The sequence below is a fragment of the Chlamydotis macqueenii genome, chromosome 13, assembly GCF_036417535.1.
Source record: "Chlamydotis macqueenii isolate bChlMac1 chromosome 13, bChlMac1.mat, whole genome shotgun sequence".
NCBI classification, from domain to species: Eukaryota; Metazoa; Chordata; class Aves; order Otidiformes; family Otididae; genus Chlamydotis; species Chlamydotis macqueenii.
Window position 1 is genome coordinate 6,416,040 of NC_141568.1, and position 25,020 is coordinate 6,441,059.

General features: G+C 38.4%; 1 protein-coding gene across 3 annotated transcripts in view; it reads right to left on the reverse strand.

Annotated features, from left to right (window-relative positions):
* Positions 1 to 25,020, reverse strand: part of WWOX (WW domain containing oxidoreductase) — a 524,293-nt gene that overhangs the window by 122,298 nt on the left and 376,975 nt on the right. For 2 of the 3 annotated variants that reach the window (XM_086757956.1, XM_086757954.1), the window contains one exon: positions 11,264 to 11,626. The exons of the other annotated variant lie outside the window; for it this stretch is intronic. In XM_086757956.1, coding sequence (XP_086614082.1) covers positions 11,390 to 11,626 — 237 coding nt within the window. In that variant the 3' untranslated portion in view covers positions 11,264 to 11,389. Of the gene's footprint in view, positions 1 to 11,263; positions 11,627 to 25,020 lie in introns of those variants that run through there. 3 annotated transcript variants of the gene reach the window in all.

Consider the following 25,020-nt stretch of genomic DNA (forward strand, 5'->3'; position numbering starts at 1 on the left):
AATTCATACACAATGTTTTGCACATTCACAGCTTTCTCCCCTTAACTTCACACACACACAAGCAGGTACTGTGGTCACAGGGACACAGAGGGGACAATTTGGGTCAGACCAACCGACGCCAAGGTTCTGACCACTGTAGGCATGTGACACAAGCAAGTCTGAAACAAGAGGCGATGCAGGAGTGCTCTAACTGCAGGGAGGAGTTAATTTTTCTGAAAACACTGTATTACAACATTTTTAATCCTGTCAAGCAATAATACCTACGTATTAAACTCAGTTACAGAAGAGATATCCAGGGGCTGCTGGAAAAGGTACAGAGCTTCCGCGGTTTTGCATGACAACAAAATTGGCAACAATGCACGCAGGGTGCTATTGAGTTGTAAACTATGACTGCTCTATTTAGGGGTTAGGAAGTCTTCAACGTGATAGAGCCAAGCAGTATTATTGTCCAAGGGAGGAGTCATGCAAATGCCCACACCCTCCAGATTTATTTATTGACACAGTTTCGGTTGCAAAGATCCTCCATCGCAGGTATGTTGAGAAGCTGATGTTACCCTGATTCTGGAACCCAAGAGCCTGTTCTCCAACGATTTCTGACAGCTAAATATTAAGTCAGCACCAAAGCAGCGTATTCAACTTATGAGTTTGCCCAGAAATCAGATACCCACATCTTTTTTTTCTTAAGAAGAATAAATATTTGGAAATCAGGAGGAATATCAACTGGCAGTGAATGACGACACACTTGCAAACTCTGCGCTCTGCCTCCTCACACACAGCGTATCATTTGAGCCCATCGTGGTTATTTATGCCATTAAATTAAACAGAAGCGATGAAGTATGCCGTGGAGTATTCTAAGCTACGCAAACAATTATAGGGTTCCAACTGTACACATTCATATCCCATACTGTCTCAACTAATATTTTATTTTTAAAAAAATTAAATTTGTTGGCAATTACATTTCCCAAATGCAGAAAATCATGGCTCTTATCTAAAAAAAAAAAAAAAAAAAAGCAAAATACAACCCTCAAAATTTACCAATCAATGAAGCAAAAAAAGAAAGCAACCCATCCAAGTGATGAAAACTCCTCTTCTAATGCTTAATTTATAGGCATTAAATCTGCCTCCACAAAGAGAAATATTTTCTGGATAAAACACTAAACATATAAGTGGAAATTATCTCATTCAGCTGGAGAAAGTATAGCTACAGCATGGAAAAGATGGTTCAGCCTTCAGTTAACTTGGACTTCATTAATGGTGAGCTGAGGGATGCTGAATCGTCCATCCAGCAATGGGTCACTTTCAGTGATGCCATTTAAGAATTCCACAGCAGATGACCATGCGGAGGTGCTGGGAACAGACAGGAAATCTTTGCTACTTTACCAGTATTTTCTCAGACAAGATCACTGCTCTATATATTTGCGAACCCCCACAGCCTTCCACACTACTTGTACGTGAACAGCAAACTTCACTCCAGCGCCTGCCAAATGAAACCGCAGCTCCTCGCAAGCCTCTGTGAATAGCTTCTGTGAAGCGTAGTGCTCATAAACACCTTTCTGCAATTCAGAGAAATCTCTTTAATAAATTAACAAAGCTGTCACAGAAGTATAAATGGGAAATCATTTTTTAAAATAGAACCATTTAAGATCACACAATTTCAGAAGCCTTTTGCAACATTTTATAATTCCTTTAGGCCACGGCAGGTCTCCTTTACACTTGTGACGATGCCCCTTTCAATTTGCATTTAAAAGACAGTAAATTGCAGGGTTCATAAACATTTTTACAGTGATTTATTGAAGACAAGAATGTCACTCCTGTTCTTCACACTTTAGCAGTCCTGGGAATCGGCTGCAGGGCTGTATGCGTAATCTTGCTTTACCCATAAACTATACAAGAACGAGCCAGTTCTGAAACCTATTATTTATTTATTTTTCCTTGCTTAAAAGACATTTGTGGCACTATTTTACATCTATATTTATCTTTCAGTTATAAGATGACCCATTTTATTCAGCCTTCAAGTTATAAGCAGGTTTCCACAATTTACAAAGTACTTGGTTTGCAAATTAGAACTGTTCAGAGACAGGATTGCATTATGCCAATGAACAAAGGATTCTTTTCTCTTCTCTCTTTAATAACACACACAAAATCCACAGACTATTGGATTTATTATCACCACTAGATAACTTTACCATACAGGAATGTACTGAGCTTTTTTTTTTTTTTAAATTTAAAACCCAAACCACAGAAATGCACTGTAAAACTTTAGCTAGAGAATATTCTAAAGGTTCTGCTTCTTGAAAGACAAAAGCAGGGTAAACATTCTTGTTGCAATTGGGCCTCTGATACTCCTATCCTCCTTCGCAGGCAGCAAAGTCACAAAAGAAGGTAAACAGTGCCAAGAAGTGTTGTTTATAAGGGCACTGTGATCTTTCCTGCATCCCAGCGGAGCTTTACCAGGGGGAATCTAGAAACCTCCCTGCACAAATAGTGTAGGGGGAAAAAAAAAAAAAAAAGTGGAAGAAGAAGAAAAAAAAAAAAAAAGCCCACACCTCATTTGCCCTTCCAGTGACCAGGAGGGAGTATTTCTTTCTACTTTTTTCACATTACAATAATGGCTTCACAGCTCTTGAAAAGAGTGCTAGTGCAACAGCAAATGGTGCATGACACGCTGAAGCCCTGGTCTTTGTCGCAACAGCTCCGCTCCAAAGAAAGTCCTTCCTTGCCTTCTTTTCCTTGCCATTAACTGTGATGAAATGAGTTTTTCCCCCTTTTGATTCCACCCCCCGCTGTCTATTACAGTCTGACCTGATTGCACTTATGCACAGATTATTTCATAGAGACATCCTTTTATTCAGGTTTGTGAGTTCATGCCTGCAAGGTTATCTGTTCACAAAGCAACGCCTCATTCCTCGTATTCATTTTTTTTGAAATCTGATCTCATTGATAAGAACAAGACCATTCGCATTGCATTTGTCAGATAAGTAGCTTCATGCCGGAGTAATAATTTTTTTTGTGACTATTGTCAGGGCTCCAGTTAAAATACATCAACCGATAAAAATGCAAGTATTGTAAAAATAACCTTGCATCAAAAGTGTTGGCCCTCTGGTTTTTCCAAGGCACTTTATGTCCTTTTCCTTAATAACAATTTATTATAGGCAGAGCATCTTCTTTTTTTTTCACAAGAATTATTTTAAATGTTTCTATTCCAGTGCTGCCATTGGTAGCACTGAACTGGGAAGGAAATAAATAAGTAGAGGATCAATGTTGCACTGATTGGTTGAATTGGGTTTTGATTAATTTTAATCAAACGGTTTACTCAATTCCAATATGCAACTACTCCAAGCAATAATAAATAGATGAATCACGTCCCCAGAACGCTCTGAGCGGCAGCGCAACGAGGAAATGGTTCGGGCTGCAGTTTAGCAGATGTGATCCAACATTAATGAGACTTTGGCATCACCAGGAAGCTGATTATCTCCAAGTTTGCGAGAGAAAGCTCTGCCCTGGTGCAGCCAAGCCGAATTGGAAGGTGCAGCAGAAGAAAGAAGCAGACAGGCACTGGCACGCACACACGCACAGAGGTCAAAGCTGTGGGAAGGGGAATAAAAAAAAAAAAACCAAAAAAACAAAAACGCGTAGACAGGAGCCTGGCTTTTTGCAACATCTTGTCATGGAAAGCCATAAAGGCACAAATGCACCTTCTCACCTGGAGAGTGAGGCAATGTTTTATGTAAATATTAGCAAAAGGCAAACGCAAGCAGCACTGCTTTTTCCTTTTATTCCTTCCTCCCCGCCACCCTCCCCTGCCCGTGGCAGCCGCACAAAGGAACGGGTGACGAACTGGAAGCTGGTGAAGGTCTGGCAGGCAGGGAGCTGCATTGAGCAGCCCAGGGCCCTGTCTCGGTCTCAGCGCGAGGCCGCCGTACACCCGGGCCTGCAGCTGATAACACTGTAATAGTCCTCTCCTTTGAGGACCGGGGCTCCTGTGTGCTGATTACTCATTTATCACACCTGGCAGCCCTGCTGAACTATAATTACTCTTCTCTTATCCTGCTGCACTGTCATGTCCGAGAGGAGAAGAGAGGCAAAGGCTCCTGCTAATGACACATTACCCTCTTGACAAGCACTTGAAGGTTTTATTGTAAATATTCAAGATATAAAACATCTGAGATTCCCTTTTTAATTATAAAAAGCAATTTTCCATGCCTCCCGTTCGCCCCCTCCGCCGCCACCAATAGTAAAGTTTAGGCGCCGTTATCCTCCGCTTCCTGCAAACAAACCCTTTCTCCTTTGTCGCGTTAACTCATTGCGAGGAGGTAACTCTGGTATCTCTGGGAAATTATCAAACGTAATGCCTGGAAAATGTGTCATTTGAACACACATCGCTCTCCTACAAAAGTTACATTTCTGCCCCAAAAGGAGGGAAAAAATGTGCATTTATATTAAAAAATTAGGAAGGGGGGGAGGAGAGGAAGAAATCATGAGCAAATGGGCAGTGAGCAAGCCGTTCATTGGGTGACTCTCAGGAGATGTGTCTCTTACTGAAAGGAAAGGTCTAAAACTGAAAAACAGGTCATAAACTAAAAGGTCATAAACTAAAAATTAAATATATGTGAGTTGCTGTGGTAAATCCAGCCTATTTGTGGGTCTCCAGATGGAGGGCTATGAAGCCAAAGACTTATTTCCCCCCCTGCTCTCGCTATCAGTTGTGAGTTGTAGAGGTTACAGAAGCTTTGAGATTCCCCAAAAGAGTAGGGGATCCTAAATACTGCTAAGTGATGTGAAGGACTGAAAACCTGAAAGAATTTTTAAGAGAGTCCATTAACACTCCAGCTCTTATAATTATGATACTGAGCTCTATTTCCCTAAGACGGGCGCATAAGATGACATGTTTCTCAGGCTATCCTGCAACTTGAGCCTCTTCCACTTAGTTTTTCCCTTTGCACATCAATAAGCTGGAGAAAAGATGCTGGGTGACCTTCTGTCACATTCCTCAGCGGTGGGGTGGGGGGACCAAACAAAAAGTTCCAGAAAAGGCTAGCAGCCAAATATCTAATAATACGTTCAAAAGTGCCAGAAAAACATAATCTAAATATATAATTGACAGAGAAGAGCACCTTGGAATAAGAACACAGATCTGCCACCTAAATCTTGACAACTGCACTTTCTCTGGTTCACCTCCAATTTGCTGCTAGGGCTGAATCACTAGGGCCCAATACTTTGATAGATTTTTGTGTGTTAAGACCTGGCTTTAGATGTTCTCCTCCTATGTGCTTATGTAGTTTTCGTACGTACTGTTATTAGATGGCACATAATGCTCCTTTTAGTATTTTGCACAATCAGGCTCACTCCGGGAAGACTGTGCAACATTACAAAGAGATGTTGTGAAATGAACTCAGAAAAATGGAAACCTGCTGCTCTTTTTTGAATATTAAAATCAGAAACCGGTAGAAGAATAAGTGTCTAGAGCCATATGAGGTCAGGGACAATTTAGGAATAGCTTTAAGTCCAATGGCCAAAAATTCTACAAGATTCCCAGGAATTTTAAGTTCCAAATAAGAATAACACCACGAGAGCAGATCTTCAGAGTAATGACGGGTTTTCATTTCAGGAGCCAAATATTAGTGGCTGATTCAGGCCCTTCAGACATGGGAGTCCTTCTACCATGATCTGCAGGAGAAATACATTGATACCTAGTTTCAGATGAAAGCATTGATTTCATATTTAAAATAAACAGCTTTCTGTTATAGTACTAAAACTACAGCTATCCAATGACACAACTGCGTTTTAAGCAGGCTGAAGCTGCAGTCTGTTTATTGCTGACACGCACACTGGCATACAGTGCTCTAGAAAACAAGTACAGCAGAATTCCTGGAAATCTTGGAACCTGCTTAACCTGTAGAAGAACTTGGATAGCTAGGCTGATTTTGCTTTCAGCTAAAAAACAAACAGATAGCAAAAAAAAGCTATAAAAAAAATAAGCAGAAAACAGAAATGGATCCATTCATGAATGTCCACAAGTGCATCTACAGTACCAAACTGCAGTGTATAACAACAAGGGGTTTGAAAGCACTTCAAGAGGGACCCGACTGAAGACAGGGCACTGTGCAAAGGGGATCCATCGTGATCATGTTCCAAACCTTTGCGTTACATTTTTGAGTGGCTGCAGTCCGCTACATACTTGGCTTATTGGTATTTTTCCTGAATTCTAAGAATTGCCCACAGTGAGAGGAAAGATTATGTGACAGATAGAAAAACCATCCCCCAGAAACTGGTGCTTTAGGTTCTTGCCTAGTTTGCTTAACAAGTGTAATGGCTTTGACGGCCATCCTGACAAGACCAGACATGGGTTCCTTGTCAGGAGCAAAGTAACACATCGGTGATGGCTGGGAAGCAGTAGTACATTACACACTGCTGTGGAAATTGCAAACATTTAATGAACATAAACGTCCTCCAAATTGACATACACGAGGACAGAAAACAGCAGCAATAAAAGTCACTCAGACTCACACGTAACAACTCAAGGCTGCGCGTGAAGCATGCACATGATTTAAAAAGCGGACACAGCAGCTATTTTCTAACAAATCACATGGATTTGTATATACTACTCACTGCTGTGTAAAGTACTTTGAGGTAATTAGATAAAAGTTATTCAGTGCTCTTAGAGGTGAATGATCTAAATTAGTAATAGCTACAAATGATTGAATTCCCAAATACCCAATCTCAATACACTGCGGTTCCTACTTTGGGGTGAAACTGTCATTAGCATTTCACGTGCTCTTAACAGAAGAAATTGCAGCGGTCAGGCTTAAATGACCATTTTCTCCATCTTTTCACAATGATTTTAGGTTCCTAGACTGAAATATTAACAGCCTTGCTGAACCCAAATTATTCCACTTCTCTCGCTTTCTGCCTGCTTCTGTCAGAAAGCCACAGAGCATACAATTGCAGCGCACAGCTAACCATATAATTGATAACTCCCCAGTCTATTCACGGTGGGAATCTGTCAGTTAAAGTCTAAAGACACATACGCAGACGCACACTATGAAAATGAACTTACATAAGTCTTCCTGTGAACTGAATGCAGCCAACATTTTGATGTTTAATTGGCTGGGTCCGGTTTACCAGCGCACACGTGTATTTCGGCAGCGGCAAACTGTACTCCGGCTCTTTCTGACAGATCTATTTAGTCAAAAGGAGGTGTATTTTCCCAAGGTAATTGCTCAGAATCATGCTTCCAAAGTCAAACTGATTCAAACTTTGCTTATTCGCTCTTTGCAGACACACAAGTCGGACTATTTGAAAGCAAATGAAAAATCCATAGATCAATGTACGGAGCCTTTCCTACACAGTGCCACAGAGGGAGTCTATTTCAAATAGGCCTGGTTGTCAGCAGCAGTTACTGCCAGCATCTTTTTAAATATACATCTTTCAGAGTAATGCAGGTCTTTGAGATAATGAAAGATTTGCAACTACTATATTATCCACCAAGAAGAAAGACATACACTTGAATTGGGCATGCTCCCACGCATAGGAATGTTCTTGCTAAGTATGAGGGAAAAATAATTGACAGTTATTCAACTATTGGTGAATATTTTTCTCCTAGACTTATTCCTCTAATTAATAGGGCATGTCTGATGAAGTGCAATTCTTAGAGACTGGATTTTCCTGTGGGCTTGGTGACTGGATGTGAAAGCATTTGGAAATTATTTTCCTAGACCTGACATCGAATACAAACCCCAAATTACTCATTTTGCCCCTCCGTGGCTCCAAGTCAACAACTCAAAAAAGGTTTAGGCTGTCTCATCACATATATACCGTGAAGCCTACAGGTAAAACTAATGTTTTACTTTTCTACATAGTAGAATGGGTTCTAGGTCTTTTTACTGCCGAAGCAAATAGCTATTCAGAATTTCCTTAAGTTTGACATGTTTCACCAATTTAGACAATTATGACATACCTGCCTTTCTTTTCTCCCTCCTCCTTCCAAGACTATAAAGAAATCAAATTATTTGTAGAGCTTTTGGTCTTTTCTGAATCATGGAAAAGAGTTAATCTCAGAAGGACTTGAGCTATTCAAGGAAGGATGCTAGCTTACAAAAAATTTTCATCATAATCTAAAATTCTCGTAAGGGGTAAACCGAATGGTGGAGTCCATCAGCATCCCTATTAGCACTGGCCAGCATGGGCTTGCGCTCCTGTATCACACAGTGTGTTTGCATCACAACATCCACAAGCAGCTTCCTCCACCCAACTGCTTAGATCAGGACTGCATCCCCACTGTGCTGACAGTACTTTTTATAACTGGCAATTTTCAGAGATAGTAAAAGTTAGGCAGAGAACACCTTCAACTGCGATGGAGAAAGAAAACACTCATAACCTCTTCTTCACCCCCTGGGTTACAACCCTTTATGGCTTCTTGGTTGTAGATGTTACTGTCAAATTCTCCTACCACACCCTATCAACCCCTGGACTTTCTTGTCTTTATTCATCCAGGATTTTAAAAAGATGACACCGACAGATCCAGAGTGAGAGCATTCCTGATAGAAGGAAGGATCAGCTGTGTGCTCCCAGAATTAAAGCACTACTTTCTGTCACCATTCCCAGAGCATCCCTTCAAGCCCTTCATTTTCAAAGAAGATAACGATACAAAGGACCGAATGGCACTTGCAGCTAGTGGCACAAGCCTTCATTTCCTTGAACTTCAAAACCTGCAGGCCTGCTTATAGTTCATGTAAACATAGGAGTACTTTTGCCATTTATTTAATTTTTTTCCACTTCTGAAAATATAAGCTAACAGAAGAATATTTTTACAAGGTATTACTACACATTAATGATAGAACTAGTGAGCATTAGTTCCAGAAGGGCACATTTTCAGTAACTATAAAGAAGGACAAATAAATTACCACTACAGAGCTCCACAGGTCTGTTTCTGGGCCAACCATGATTAAATTAACTACGAAAAGACACTTGACACCACCAGCGTAACACTTGACTGGATTTGGGAGTCATGTAGGGATCTCACTGAAAAGTAGGACGTTAAACAAAGCTGTCTTATAATAGCGACCACATTCATGTCTATTATTTCATACAGTGGGGTGCTTAGTACATTGTTAATGTTTCAACAAATCAAAATAAATTGTGCCTTCATCTCCATCCATGGCTCTGCTAATAAACTGGAGGGTTTTTTTCAAAGTACATGGCCTTGAAAAAATAAACTCGTAAGTTTTTGACAGAAATAGTTTCTAAGAAGGCATAGCATGTTTTAGAGAATCCAGATATTATTCAGTTAACACATAATAATTTGACTCATCAGATACTCATATTTCACCATCTGATCTGGAAGCTGGTTATTCAATTAACTATTTTATTCCTATATATTTCAGTGCATTTTACTGAATTCAATAAACTACTACTTTAACAATTCATTTTGTTAGCAGGCTGGTTTCTTCATTGGGCTTAATTTAATTTGATTTCGCTGTAACAGCTGATGTATGGGGATATTAAAAAACTAGGGTACTTCAGCACAAAAATTACAACTTGGAAATAGGATAAAGACATTCACAGAAAACTATGCTTGCTGCTTAATTTTTTTTTGCCTCTAAAAAAAAACAAAGCTACTTGAAAGAAGAAAGTTAAGAGTAAGTTAATTGCTTAACAAACCATAAAAAAACATAGAAAAGAACTAAAAAGAGAATAGGGGCATTTAAACTAGCAAAAATTCAGGACTATTTTTAATAATTTGAGTTCTTAGGGGCATAAGAATTATATATTGGTTTAAAAGCATGAATAGTGTTTTGAACTTTACAGCAAGAAAATCTGTATTAATCCTTTCCTCCCCTAAAATGATAATTTCCCCTCAAAAGACTGCAAGCTTCCCATAGCATATTTTCAGAACTACAGAACTGAACACTCAAGAGTTGAAAACTTTCATTTATAGAGTAAAAGGCTCAGAAAAAAAAAAGCCAACACCCCTATCCCAGAAATAAACCTGTCATTATCATATCCTTGTTAGACTGCAGGATAATAAAAACACATTGGTTTTTATTTATCAGAGGACATAAGTTATGCATGTTTTAAAGGAATGTCTTTTATACCAGATAGGTTATTTCTGCAGGCTAATTTTTCACAGTCACTTTTGCAATGAAATCTCCAAGCTTCATGAAGATGGTATTTCTAGAACAATTGTATTTTTCTTTTTTTATCACCTTAGGAGTCTTTTTCCAGCTGTATCCACAGGAGAATGGAAATACCCAATTGCAAATGTGACAGCGCTGACTTCTGCAAAGTAGCTTAATTACTCATTACGAGATTCCATCAACAGAAGCTCCGGTCTGTGGTTTTGTAATAAGTGCTGTTATCTTTCCTTGGATTTTCATTCCTTCACAAAGGGGGATATGGCAGTGCTTTCCACATCCACATTTTATACGGAGAGGAATGAGAGAATTTTAATGCATGAATTTGATGTCATTAACAATGCTGACAGCTGTTTAATCCCAGAGGAAACAACAGCTGAGTCCCAACTGCACCAACAAAAAAATAAAAAAGTAAAATAAAATAAATTAACTCTTCAGTGCATCTCACTGAAGGTACACTATGAATCAAATACTTCACATCCTACCTACGTATTTTGTCAATTATTTAGTTGCAGAATTAGCAACCTCCACTGATGAAAAAACAAAAGCTACTCCATGCTGACTACTAGACTTAAGTTCAGAGAAAAGATTTATTAAATGATCCTGTTCTAAATTTCCCAGTAAATAAAATTAAATCCCCCCAAGAATCACAATGTGAAATAAACCAACACAACAAATAATAATAATAAAGCATAAATGTGTGTAAGCCTGAATTCCTGAAAAATAATGTAGATTAATCCAAAAGGGATGGTGTAAAAATACACTTAAAATGGATCCTGCAGCAGAAATAGAATATACAACTTGCGATATGCAGCAACTCTGTTACCATTTAATTTTAAATGGAACGTTTAGATACAAGCCAATGACAGCAAATTTGCTTTCGTTCGGTTCCCCCCCCAGACACACACTACAAGGACTTTTAAAGGATATTGAATGAAAAGGAGTATTTACAATATGTATATTTAGAATATATACAGACACCTGCCTCTTTTTTCATCAGTTATGTCACTATTTCCCATGTATTTTTTTTTTTTTTGAGTTTTGCTGCTAAGGACACGAGCGATAGCCGATTAAGACATCTTCCCAATCTGCAGCACTCGTGTCACAGATAAAGCTTTATAAGCCCTGCCTTGGGAAGGCTCCCATTCCCTTCAAACACTAGACTTTAACCAGATACCTAAAGCATTCACATTATAAACAGCAACATTATATGAATTGAAATCTCACTCTTTGTCTGACCACCCACCACCCTCCCTTTAACAGCAGTTGTTTCCCCCCAGCTGGGAGAGGGACTGCCTCTGTGGCTCCCCTGAGCTTCCCCTTTCCTGGGGACACCTCCCGTGCCTGATCCCTGATCCCACACAGGGCTCTGGGGGACGGGAGGGCGACAGTGCGCATTGGATGAGCTCTGGGATCCGGGAGAAGCAGCATGTCAGCAGGTTGATGAACTTGAATCCTGGCATCATGAAGAATACAAAGGTCTCCCTATTAGACTAAATGAGATGACTTCAGGCTCAGAAAATGTGCTACTCAAATACTTTATAACAAGACATGTGCAGTCATATTTCCTTCCAGCTAATACAGCAGAGGGTGAGCGGAAAACAGATTTTTTTTTTTTTTTTTTTTTTTTTTTTTTACCTTTTGATGTTCAGAAACTGTTCATTCTCAATAGGGGAATATTATGTGACAAATGTGCCAGACTTCTTTTTTTTTTGTGGTAATATTGCTCTTTGCAAATGGCACACATCCAATCCAATTGAATGTAATAAAATGAAACAATCTGTGCCATCTTCAATGGGTTTAATCTATACCATGTTAATGAATCCTTAAACAGACATGCATGATGTTTTCCTGAAATACATGTAGTTATACTGTGCTCAGTATACTTGTCAGCTTGGAAATAATTTCTGCTTGAGAGACCACCTGCTATCATCATCCTATTTAGAAGCAGCTCATATTTATTTGGAAAAGAGAAATAATAGTTAAATAAAGAAACGACTTCTCTTACCCAAGCAAGGACAGTAAAATGGCTTGGATCCTCTCTGCACACTCAGGGATTTTTTTTTTAATTTTTTTTTTTTTTTCCCCTTTGCACCAGCTGCTTAAAAAAAATTCTGGTATATTTGTACTGATACAGTAATAAGCAAATGCTGCTTGTTATGAACTTCCAGTTTTCCCTCATTTCCTTTCTGATAAACTAAAGCATTGGAGTTGAAAAGATGAAGTGAGTTATGTTACAGGTTTCAGACATTGTGCGATAGGAGTTTCATTATATTGAATCATATAATTTTAAGTTATTAAATATGCCAGAAAAGTGTATTTGTACTTGATGAAACACCCAAATACTAAGTGTGCAGTATATTTTTGGTTCTATTTATACACTGAAAATGGAACAAAGAAATATAATGCTTCCACTCCCTAGAATTTATTGGCTGCAAAGAGTAAATTAGATCAACTTTTCCTAAAAGACACCTAAAGTAAACCATATTTTTCTGGCAAATGCTATCAGCAAAACCGCTACTGTTCACCCACAAGAGAATAAAATAATCAATCAATAAGCTTGCAAGAATCTACATGAACAAAAGGCTACAATATATAAAAGGACACGTAAAGAAAGTGCAGCCACATAAACCCAAAGTCAACAAACTGAGTAGCTATGTGTGCAGCTTGAAGGGTATGACTTCTCCAACTGACTGCTTGATGCTAACAGGACTATATTCAAGCTACATTTGAATTTATGCAATTTTCTGGTTCGGTTATGCAAGTGTAGAACAGTGAAGTTCACCACCACACAGAGGAATCAAGAAATAAAAATTTTAATTTTTAAAGCAATAACATATTAAAGAAAGAGAGAGAAGAACAGAGAGGGGAAAAAATTATATGCCAGTCATTTATATGCTAATCTGGACTACTAACTTCAGAAAGCAAATTTTGGCACGGGACAAAAAGAAATGCGCTCTTTTTTCATAAATAAGCATATTTAAGCACATATTTGGTCAATATGTAATGTGCAGACTTTATGTTTGTGGTTTTTCTTCGTTTTAGTGTGTACTAGAATGTCATAACATGTAGAAAATGGACTAAATCAGTATCGGTCTGAACGCGATCAGGTGAAAATAAGATTTGCACTGCAGAGGGATCCATAACTGTTACTAACCATCAAACCCCAGATATTTATTCCTTTTCTTGACATATAACACCAAGTTTATACCAACTTGCCATTGTGATCAGGTTCATGTCATTGTATGTATGCATGATCTTCAGTTCCTGAGAAATGCTTTTTTGTGTTTTCGGTGACCGTTTTTACAGAATCCTTCTCTGTGTGTTCAGAGGTGGAAGTTGAGACTATTGAATGCTCAAGCTGACAATACCCACATTTGCATGACTGAGAATAAGGTTATTCTCATTTCAGAAACCCTACCCTTCCCCATACTATGCCTTATTTTTCAGGGACACTTAAATCCAAATATAAATCCATGCTCCCTCTGAGCTCATGATGAAAAGATTAAAAAGCATCTGTAGAGCCATCAAGAGGTAACTACCATGGATCATCATAACCCTAAAGACATCCCTATGACTTTGAATTCCTTGCTAAGAGGATGTAGACCATAAAAGACAGTGGGTTTATTTTCAGGATTCAGTATTTCAAAGGATGAGAAGAAAATCTTGAGTTAAAAACTAAAGTCATCTAACTTATGGAGACAAGCAGAAACACAAAAAATAAAGTAAAAATACTCATCAAATATTGTGAAGTTCTAACAGAAAGCCAAACATTCAAGTACTTTCTTAAACCTCTCGAACACTTAGAAACGGGATAGAAATCTTCTGGGATGTGGGATGTTGTTTTAGTGGATTTTGATAATCTTCTCTTGCAGATGAGATTAAAAAAAAATCATATACATTTTTGTTGCATTTTTACACTTCTAGTAGTATTCAAGTACAAACTAAACAATAATTGCATAAACATGTAACAACATGAAGCAGCCTTTCGGACATCATCACTTGAATATGTACTTTAAAAAAGTTTGTTCCTATCAAATGCAAACCAGTTTTCCATTCCTTCCTAAGCAACAGTGATTACCCCCAGTGGCTGTTCCCTTCTGTGTTCCCCAGTTTTGCTAACTGACAATAAACTCAGCAGAGCCACATCTCATTTCAGGAATTCCGAGTTCTTTGAGATATCAGAGATGATTTCTGGTCAGGAATGACAGAAAGTATACTGTACAAAACATTCCTGCATCAGCAATGGATTATTTTACAAGGAAGAATTCATATTACTTAAACAGGAAAAAAAATCCTAAGATTTTGATGCGAATGAACTAGAAAGCAGAATACTGGCAATGATGGAAGTTCAGGCTGTCAGCACAGCTCACAAGAGGGGACTGTCAAATAGTCACAGATATAGGGATATCTGTCTTAAATATGTTACAAACCAGCAAGCTTTGTGTCAAGTTCCCTCTAAGATAAAAAATAAAATGGCATCAAATTATAACGCAACCTGTTCTAGAAACAATGAATTTTAATTAATGGATACAAACATTCAAACAAGTCCCACCCATTTAAAGGAAGGTAGACTTAAGAGATTATTTCTGAGACTGTGTTAAATGTCTTGTTCTACTTTACAACTCTGTGAAGGAATGATAACTTGGAAAATCAGAATAAGTTGGTGGGTGCTATAGGTTCTATCAAAACGTGTTTTTAAATTATTTCAGAATCATAAAATCTTTCCATAGAGAGTGCTTTGAAACTGCAAATTAAATCTAGAGCTTCTATGAACTGTATCCATTTTTACTGGAAGCATATATTTCCATAGGGGTTCATACTATCTTTTTTGTCTGGTTACACTAGCTAATAATGCAGTGAATTTGCAGTAATAGAGCAAGTGCTATTTTGATGACATTATCTGATTGAATTAAAGATGACATTAAAAGGACCATTTCAATAGGAATCAAAACATCAAAAAGCAACTGCGGTTGAACATTCAGCCAGCTAGTCCCAGTATTAAAAAGACAACACAATATTTCACTCATTCGAAGATTAGCGGTGGACTAAGTCCAGACGACATTTGACTTTTTAAAAGTTATGTCTTCAAACTTTGAAAAAATAATGGGTTAGGACTTATGTTTTTACCAGTGCGCAATTTGAATCTATTCACACAAAAATGGTTCACACAGCAATGAACATACAAATACATAGCAAGTGAAACTGAGGACAGAAGTTTGAGAACTGAAATAATCTTTTATAGTACAGTGACAATAAACCACCAGAACCATAGAACAAAACCAAAGATGGAAGCATCAGTCACCTTCCCCACCATGCAACTTTACCTAACTGCTAAAATGACGAGAAATCCACTCATGCCTATACAGAATGGAAAGGTACAGAACAGAAGAAAGAGAACATTAGGTGAGTTATAATTACTCGGAGTCTTCTGGTGTGTATTACTAAAGAGGTTGTAAAATAAACTCCTCTTTTGAGCTACACATTCGCATACATAAATCAAGTGACTGTTTGAAAATCCCTCGACTTAAGCTCTCAGAGATAAAATCCGGCTAAGGAAACATTCCTGAATAACGTGACTGTGTTATGAATTACAGAGGCTTCACAGGAAAGATACAAGATTAAAGGTGTGCAGCGCCTGGGCCCCATCATTCTCACAGACAAAATACCACCTTCAGTCACCTGGAGCTGTGACATCTCTATTCTCCACAAACAAATTCATGGTCTCTACGAAATGACAGGTTCAGGGCAGACAAGGATGGTATTGCAGACCAGACTTGCTACCACCGAGTCATTCGTGGTAAGACTGCTCTTCTCGGTGACCTCAAAGGGACATCTTTGTGCTTTAAAATTGTACGGTCAATGTATGTGAACACAAACACACAACATCAGACTCCCTCCTTGCTCCAAGGTCGTGTTGCTAAAGCCCCATTATAGTGGTGTCCTTCAATGAAGTACATGTATCTCAGAGCCTTTCCCCTGTCACTATACATATTCCTAAACCTGAATTTTCACTTTCTTCATAATCCCCGTTTTAGATCAGATAAAGCCAATCCCACTGACAGCACGTGACGAGTAACCAACTAATACCAAGGGGCTGAGTGTGCGCAAGTGTTCATTGGGAAATGGAGTCAGGTCAGGCTATCGGTCAGCACAACGGCAGAAACCTCTCAATTTCCACAGCACTTCCTAAAAATTCAATCTAAGCCATATTAAGCTCCCAAACAAAACCATCGAGGAATATTTACAAGCCAGGAAAACATAAACCTTAAAACACTTATCAGATAAAAGCCTTTGTAAATTCATAGGTTTGCAGGCGCATCCATGAGAACACAACATTCAAGATTCAAAAGAACTGGAAGAATAAATTCAAGATATGATAACCAAAATTATAAAAAGCTGCCCCCATACTGCCAATGGAAGGGTGTCCATCAAAAAAACGCCAGGTGTCACCAGCTGTAGTATTGAGACAGTATTTGTAGTATTTTAAATGCTACTTTAAGATAATTATTTGCAAATAATGACTTCTTAGTGGATATTGCTGTATTGTATTCATGTTAATTACAATATATCCACAACAAAAAAAAAAGGCATCAGTGTTAAAAACACAGGAGAACAGGTATATTCTTTGACACCCTGGCATATAATTTATAAATCACAAAGTCTTAGGGCATGAATTGTTAAGAACATCATAAATCTTACAGCTACTACATAACAACAATTATTATATATAAAGACATTCTGTCATAGACCTTGAAAACCACAGGCTTCTACTGTTTCTAATTATTCGTTGTCAGGATTTGTGCTTTTACGTTCTTTCTAAATTCCAACACTTGATGCCACGTTTCGTAAAATACTAAAAAATAAATTTTAAAAATGGTAGCAGTTCTATTTAGTAAATCTAGTTGTATACTTCAAAATAGACCTGCATGTATGGCATAGGTCATGCAGATCATATTTGTGCATGTATATTTTCTGGTACTCAATGAAGTAAATAGCATAAAAATTTTATTCCCATGACTGTAATAAAGTTTTTGGCAAGGGGTTTCCATTAGGATCATTGGGCATAACACTCCTCATAAACCCAGCCAGAATGCAAGCCATAAGCAATATTGCCTGATTCCAGTCTTTCTTCTTCAACTGTTACTGATGTACAATTTAGAATTTAGAGTGGGATAATTTTGTATACCCTAAAATAAATCTTCAGATCAGAGCATTAATAATCACAAACTATATAAATGGGCTAATGAAGAAACTAAAGAATTTTGCAGAGTTGGTACTAAACTGCATTTTTCTTATGCCTAGAAAATACAACTGACCATCATGTAAGACTTGCAAAAAACATTAGACACTTTCAGGAAGAAGCCATCTGACTCAACACTAGGTCAAACTGTTTCTCCCCTTACAAAATTAGTTATCACACTGTCATCTGTTTCTCATTCTTGGCTGCAACTGTTGTTATTAATGTCTTTACCAGGTCCAACTGGCCTGTCTCATCATCTTGGTGAACGATATCTGACATTCAGGAACAGCCCAGGAACACCAGCCACACTTTTTATAGAAAACGTATAGTCAGCACCTGAGGGGGAAATATTTGCTCTATATGTTTCTACGGATATTCCCCAAAGGGTCATCCAAAGGTACGGTTAGTATCTCAGGTCAGAGTTAAACACCTTGCATGTCCTCCAGATGGAGTAAAGCAAGGCTTGGAAAGGGGGATAGAACAATAGAAATGTGTTCAGCTGTGAAATTAAAAGTAGGACAGCATGACACGCAACATTGTGTTGAGCTGAGTCAAAAGCAGTAATTAGGCTAAGCTAAAATACGAACATACTCGTAATCAGAACAAGTGTGTGTTTTGTGTCCGTTGCATTCATTCCTCATAACAAAAGTGGTTGCCTACCCATCCCAAAGCACCTCATTACCCTGGCCACAAGACCATCCCAGTCCCTCCTAGGTCTTCTAACCACCATAACTCTGCCTTTCCTTACAGTCCCTGTAAAGCCACCTCCCCCGTGCCCTTAGCTCCTCCATGTTCTTTAGCTCCGTGTTCTCCCGACAGCTGGGCAGAAGGCAGCATGTGCTGTGGCCAGCCTGGAGCTACGCCGGCTGGCCAGGGCACACATGCCAACTGGCAACCAGCAACTACTCAGCAGATGTAAAAGCTGAATTTTTCCTACCTTTCCTGCAGCAGGAGCACTAATTTGAGTCTGTGTCTTCTGCTTACCTGCCAGCTTTCTGTAATTCGGGAATAAGTCAGCTATCTTGAGACTTCAGACCTATTTGGTTGAAACTACTCCGAGTCCAAAAGTTTGTGGGAATCACTAAAACGTAAAACTAATTCCGTCACATAAGAGCACAGATGTTAATAAAAATAGCACCACAGAGGCAGGTTCCAGGCTGCAAATACGGTGAAGAAGCGCACGCAAGCATTGTATCATCCCTCTAAATGAGCATTTGCAGTATAGCTATAGACCAAAAAGAACACCTGTGCACGCATGCGTGCACATTTAAACTCACAGTAAATTGTCTATTCCAGAAAAATACAGTGGATAAATAGTGACCACAAACAAAAAACAATAACTGACTTTAAAAAAAAATATATATATATATTTGAAGTGGAACAATCTAACAAAAACTCACAAGATCAGAGTTTAAGTGACTACACATTTCTCCTGCCATGTTCTGAAACACAGCAAACTGTGTTCTTTCCTTTGAGTTCTTGCAGCCTGTCCTTGGTCACAAAACTGTAACCTAAGGAGAAAACAAACAAACAAACAAATATTTAATTGCTAGTGTTTTGCCAATGCCATGATTACATACCCACTGCAAGGTAAATCAGCCTGAACTTTGCCAGAGAACAATGCCCTGAAACGATCACGAAAGCAGTCGAAGATGCTATTTTGGGCCACTTTCTACATACTTCACTTTTACAGATCTGAAATTAGGTTTTCAATTTAGAATACACAGGAAGCAAAAACTGTTATAAATAGTTGACAGGTGAAACATCATCCTTTATGGTGCCAAAGACTGTAGGATACGGGGCAGACCAATTACTATACTGAGCAATGCAAAGTATTATCCGCTGGCTTTATTATAATAACAAGTTATCTGATTACAGCCTGTGTTTTCTGGCCTCAGCACAGACGACATTCTCCCACGCCACTGGTGGTACATTTTAGAAATCCATTAACAGCTAATTCACCCAGGAAACCTGAGATTTCTGTATTGAAGCATGAAAATTAACATTCCTCAGGCGACCGTCCAGTTGGAGCAGCTGTGTTCAATGTTTTCTCAATAGAACCTCCAAAAGAAAAGGGAACACCTTTCCGCTTTCATCTGAGCTTATACTCAAAACCCTCAATGCACCTGGTCCTACAACAGATGCAGAAATTCAGCTATAGGATAAGACACAAATGCAGGAGTCATTTTTTTTTCCTTTTCTTTTTCTTCTTTTTTTTTTAAAAAGTTTTCAAGCTCATGACAATATTTCTGTCTTTATTGCTTCTGGCACAGGCAAGAAGTAAAAATCTAAGTGGTCTGAAAAAACAATATTTATCAAACCCATTTGCTGAGCATGAAAAGTGGCATCCTAACTTCTCATTTCATTGGATCTTTTTTGCTTCTTTGCTAGATAGTTTCAATATTTAACAGAAGGCTAGTTAGTTTTCCTGTCTATTGGAAAGGTTAATTTTAAAAAGCTATTAGATGTCATTGGGGCTTTGAACCCCAAGAAGACTCCCTTCTTGCAGATCCATATTGGCTGAAGTGTGGTGCTAGCACAGTCAAGCAGCAATCATGTAACACTCGGCACATCGGGTTTCACAGACACGGCATGAATTTCTACAAAATGCCCTCATGTTGGTCAAGGAAGGCAATTATCACAGTAAAGAAATGCAACTTCAGGACTAAAACAGAAGTTCCTGCAAAATTTTGACCATAAACTAGAGGTTTGAAGAGTTATGGTCTGTGGGTTTGTGAAGGTCATTGGAGGGAAGGAAGACTCGAAACAGCAGTAACAAAAGAAGCAAATTCAAGACGGTATTGCTGAGTACTGCTTGGCATTGCTTGAAGTAGCTTGCTTTTTACAATTGACTTAAATAGAAGTAACCCAAAGCCAGATTCTTGGTACAGAACGAACCTAAATGCCTGCATAATATTACCTTTCCCCATAAGCTGTTACTTCACTGTCAACACAAGAATGGTACGTGAATACAAATGAAAGACGATGTGGTCCTGTCTTGAATGGGAAGTGAGCTGTGTCCTCCAGTAACAATTAGGGAAGGCAGTGGCCCATGAAATCTTTTCACCAGGAGAAGATCCACACCATAAAAATATCTGCAATCCTGTGGTATATGGTGTACTGCTTTATAATCAATATTCATTCACAACACTCTATAAATGGGCATTTTGTAACGTGATGCTGAATTTAAACTGCACTTTGTTTAAAAAATGGTTTTGAGGGTAATCAAGGACAAAGGACAGAGTAGGAGTTCAGAGCTTCTCTACTGATACAAGCCAACATAACAGGGATGACCAGCAAGAAGCTTTTCTGTTTACCTGAAGTGTACCGAAACCTTCAACTGGCCTTTACACAACAAAGTGTCAGAGAAGAGATCCAGCGTCTTTGAACTAAATAAGGTCAATATTATATGCAGGACAGGATTTTATGAGGGAAGGGGCAGAAAGCTGTCACTTTCTTTCAATTTCAATAAACCATACACAGCATCTTTTAAAAATTAACTAGCTCATAAAAGTTCATCAGTCCTGAATTGTAATTAATTTCTGCGTGCAGAAAGATCATTTGCCCATAGGTGTTGCTTACTCATTTAAATCAGAGCCACTGCAGCCACCTGACAATTCTATTAAAACAGTTCTTGATGAGTCCTAGTTTTAGTGAACAGCTTTAAACACCGAAGCATTAGAATGGTGATACCCACGTACTAACGCAGGTACAACTGCTATTGCCATTCCCTGACCAGGTGCCGAGGTAGAACAGCACATGGGGAATTCCCCATCTCAACTACAGCACAAAGATCTTCAAAGCCCAACACAAGCGTAGAGAGAAAATTCACACACAGTGCCCTCATAATGAATGTTAAAAAAAAGGAAAAAGGATGAATATGCTATATATACACCTCAAAACAGGGGTGACCATACTTGTCTATCCTTATCCAAGAGAACTGTTTTTATCTATTATAAACACTACTGTTCAATACCTCAGCTCAGCTAGAAAAGCAATTCTTCTGCCATAATGACATAACCCATATTATTATATATCAAGCCTTTTAAGAAATATACAGAAAAAAAAATTTCCATTATTTCCCACAAGAAGCTTCTGCTGTGTTCAACAAGCTCCTATACAAGCTTCTCACAGGTTAGCGTGTGTTTTTTCAGCCACGATCATCTCCTGTTTACTCATAAAAAAATACAACGTGGCATACTGCTGAATTGTATGCCTCTTACAGCTTTAATATACATTTTTTGCATAGCTAATAAAATGCATTTTCTCTCCTTCCCAGCGTATCTATGTGCTCTGCAAACACGGGAGCGGTACTCCAAGCCCCAGAGGAGCAGTGCCCACGACCAGGTAAGCTTACACTCCTGGTAATAGTTTCTTAGCCCTCAGCAAAATACATTTTCACTATCACAGGAACAAGCTCTCCTAAAGCCTGTGGAAAATCAACATCTCAAATGCCAAGCCTTCAGATTCAGGGTTCAGATACCCACGTATGTAACTGGAGCCTCTGAACGTAAAAGTTCAAAGCTTTCGTATCTTCCCGAACCGGATCCAAGCAGGGCTCATTACATCTAAATAACAGTGTCTGCAGAAATTTCAGGAATAAATAGTGAGTTTGACCTTGACTTGATCTCAGTTTCCACTGCAGAGGAAGCTCTGAGCTTCGCATTGGCAGCAATAGACTTCTCTCATCTATGCGCTGGTCTTAATAAAGGCTTTTCTCTCTTCCAAGAGAGAAAAAACCTGATGTCTATAAGGAAATAAATACATTGAATTCAGTCTTCTATGAATTGCAAATTAGTAAAATACTACTACTCTTTTGTCATTTTAACATTAAGTCCATTAAAAAAATATACATACATTAAGAACACCAGGCCACTTGCTCCTTCCCCCCATTCATATGTAAAATGCACCCTTTGTGGTGCTACAATCTACCCTTTGTTTTCAATATGACATATTTCTGGTGGAGTATAAACATACAGAAGGATGTAATAGAAAAAAAAAATAATTTTAAACACAGATACACAACGATGCAGAATTAAGCCAGTACAGATGAGCATGAAGTCTGACCTTTCCCGACTTTTGAGTACTGGAGGTTTCAAATTAGAAATTATTTAATGTAATACTATTTTTTTAAATTTCTAGAAAATGTTCTAAATTTGATGCACACTTCAATAGTCCATTGATGCCTTCGTTTATTTTTAAACATAGGCAATTTTCCTTCACTACCATCACATTTATCTTTCTATAAATTCTGGTCAAAAGACGTTTCCCAAAATCAAGACCTTTCTCCTCAGCTCATTACAGGTAATGACAAGTTGCGGTCTTGTAGCATTCTTGAAAGTTTCCTCTCCAGAGCAAACAAGTGATTTTAAAGTACCTCCACAAATAACACTGGGTGACAAATGTTGACTTTTCACATCAGGCTAGTTACAGGTTTAATAGATACCTGCATTTATCCCAAGTGGCATCAGACGCACTGGTAAAATTATTGCAATATTGGGTTATGAAAACGCAGAAGAATATTGACAAGACAGAAAGAGCCCTCTTCTCACCCAGTACAATATATAGATGTTGATGAGTTCAAAAGGAACCCAACAGTTTTATTAATGGGGCAAAATAGGGTCTCTGAGATTAAGAAGCAAAAATACCCATAAAATAGCAGTAACCCACCAGCCAAAAAAAAAAAAAAAATTGTCTATACTTGAACTCCTCATCCCAGTTGCCCTCCTGCTACGTAATGAGGCAGAGAACGCCCTGCAACATTGGAAATATGTAAGAAATAGTTGGCTTCATACCCAAACTAAAACAAAAAATAAAATAAAATAAAAATGAGGCTTAGTGTGTCCCCCACGCTAAACAAAAGTAAGTTAAAAATTCATACTGTAAAGCTTTTTCTGAAATTTTGTTCTGAGTTTTCCTGCAGTTTTAAGATAAAAAGCCCTAATTACTGGGGGAGAACAAATGCAAACAGAGGATATCCCCCTGCAATTCCTAGATCACATTGTGGAGGATGCAAATACAGTATATGGCAGGAATAACAAATGTTTTATTTTCCAACTGCTCTCCCATGATTTATGAAAGGTGTACCTCACTGTGGGAAGATAATGCCATTTGAAATGGTCCATTTCATAAATCTATCCTTCTCATCCCTAGCTGCATACAGGACTACTACGAGCTCCTGAATCCAATAATGTTTTCATCCTCTATTGACAAAAAAAAAAGGACTTTGTTTGGAGTGAGGTAATGATGCAGTTACAGAGGAGCAGCGGCTAAAGCTTGGTCTCAGGGGCTTTTGTTGGCATAGCCATACAGCAGCAACTGGTATAAACAGAAAGAAGACATAATCAAAACACACTACATCCCTGATGTCTTTTTTGTGCTAGTGGCATTAATTATAACGTGTGCCTAGTCCTCTGCACTACCACACAACCAAATGTTTTGCCTGAATTTTCTCTTCACCCCCACAACAGATTTATCACTGGGAAGCTGGCTATTTCCTACTCATCTGTTCACCAGCCCAGTATATCTGCTTGTTTATCTACCTGCAAGAACGCTTCCAGAAGAAGATTCTGTGCCAAACGCGGTGGTTGCTGTAGATAGGGACTAATCGTAACCGTAACTGAAATTCACTGCACTGATTTTTTACGTGGCAAACAATGGCAGAGGATAGAAAGGAAAATACTTACTATCCTCAATATTATGGAAAAGTTTTGAGCTGGGACTGGATACCATTAGAAGCCATGCTTGGAGAATGGGAGTACAGGGAAATCAAGAGGCAAAATATGAGATGAAAATGTTTCTGTGAGTATTTGACATGTAATTGCAGCCAACAGAAATATTTAAAAGAGTTTTATATTACTATTTAGAAATGAGGAGCTGGAAACCCCACAAGTTTCTCATTTCCCTTTGGAAGAGCTGGTTGTGCTGCTCATTTTGCCATCTCTGACACTCTGAACAGTAGCAAAGCAAATGCCATTATAGAAAATTAGGCATGTATCAGTCAATTTTAAATACCAGCTTCGTTTTTGCTTTTGTTAGGGACCTGGCAGTTCTACACTGGACTGGCAGTACCTTCACAGATTTAATGAGCACATTTTGGCAGCCTTCTCACCCTACCAAAGTGAAATTTAGCGCTTTACCAAAATTTCACTCTTAGAGTTTGAGCAATGCAATTTTTCTACACTTTACTAGCCACAGTTTCAGAGGCTGATGAATGGCCTTTGTAGAACATGAAATTTCCATGGCTTTGGCAAGAACTTTACAAACTATATACATGTTTTGAACTGTCACTTTGAGATCTTAATTTACATACTCTGACTTGCGCATGAAAAGCAATTTCAAGGTCAGTTTCTGTGTAGAAATACTGGGTAACTCCATTAAAAGTCTACTGGCACTTTGCATATTTATTTTTCTTCCCTATAGTATGCATGGGATCTCATACATCAGGATAAACAAACATCAGAGGTCACACATAGGAGTGCACAGTCTATTTCCACACGCAGCATGAAGGTATACTGCAAATACCAGATTGCCTCCAGAGTAACAGCAAAGAAACATATCTAAAATAAATATATATTTAATTCTAGGGGTACAAGGTTGTGACCAATGTCTGTTGGAAAGGATAGAAAAAAAACAAAAAAAACA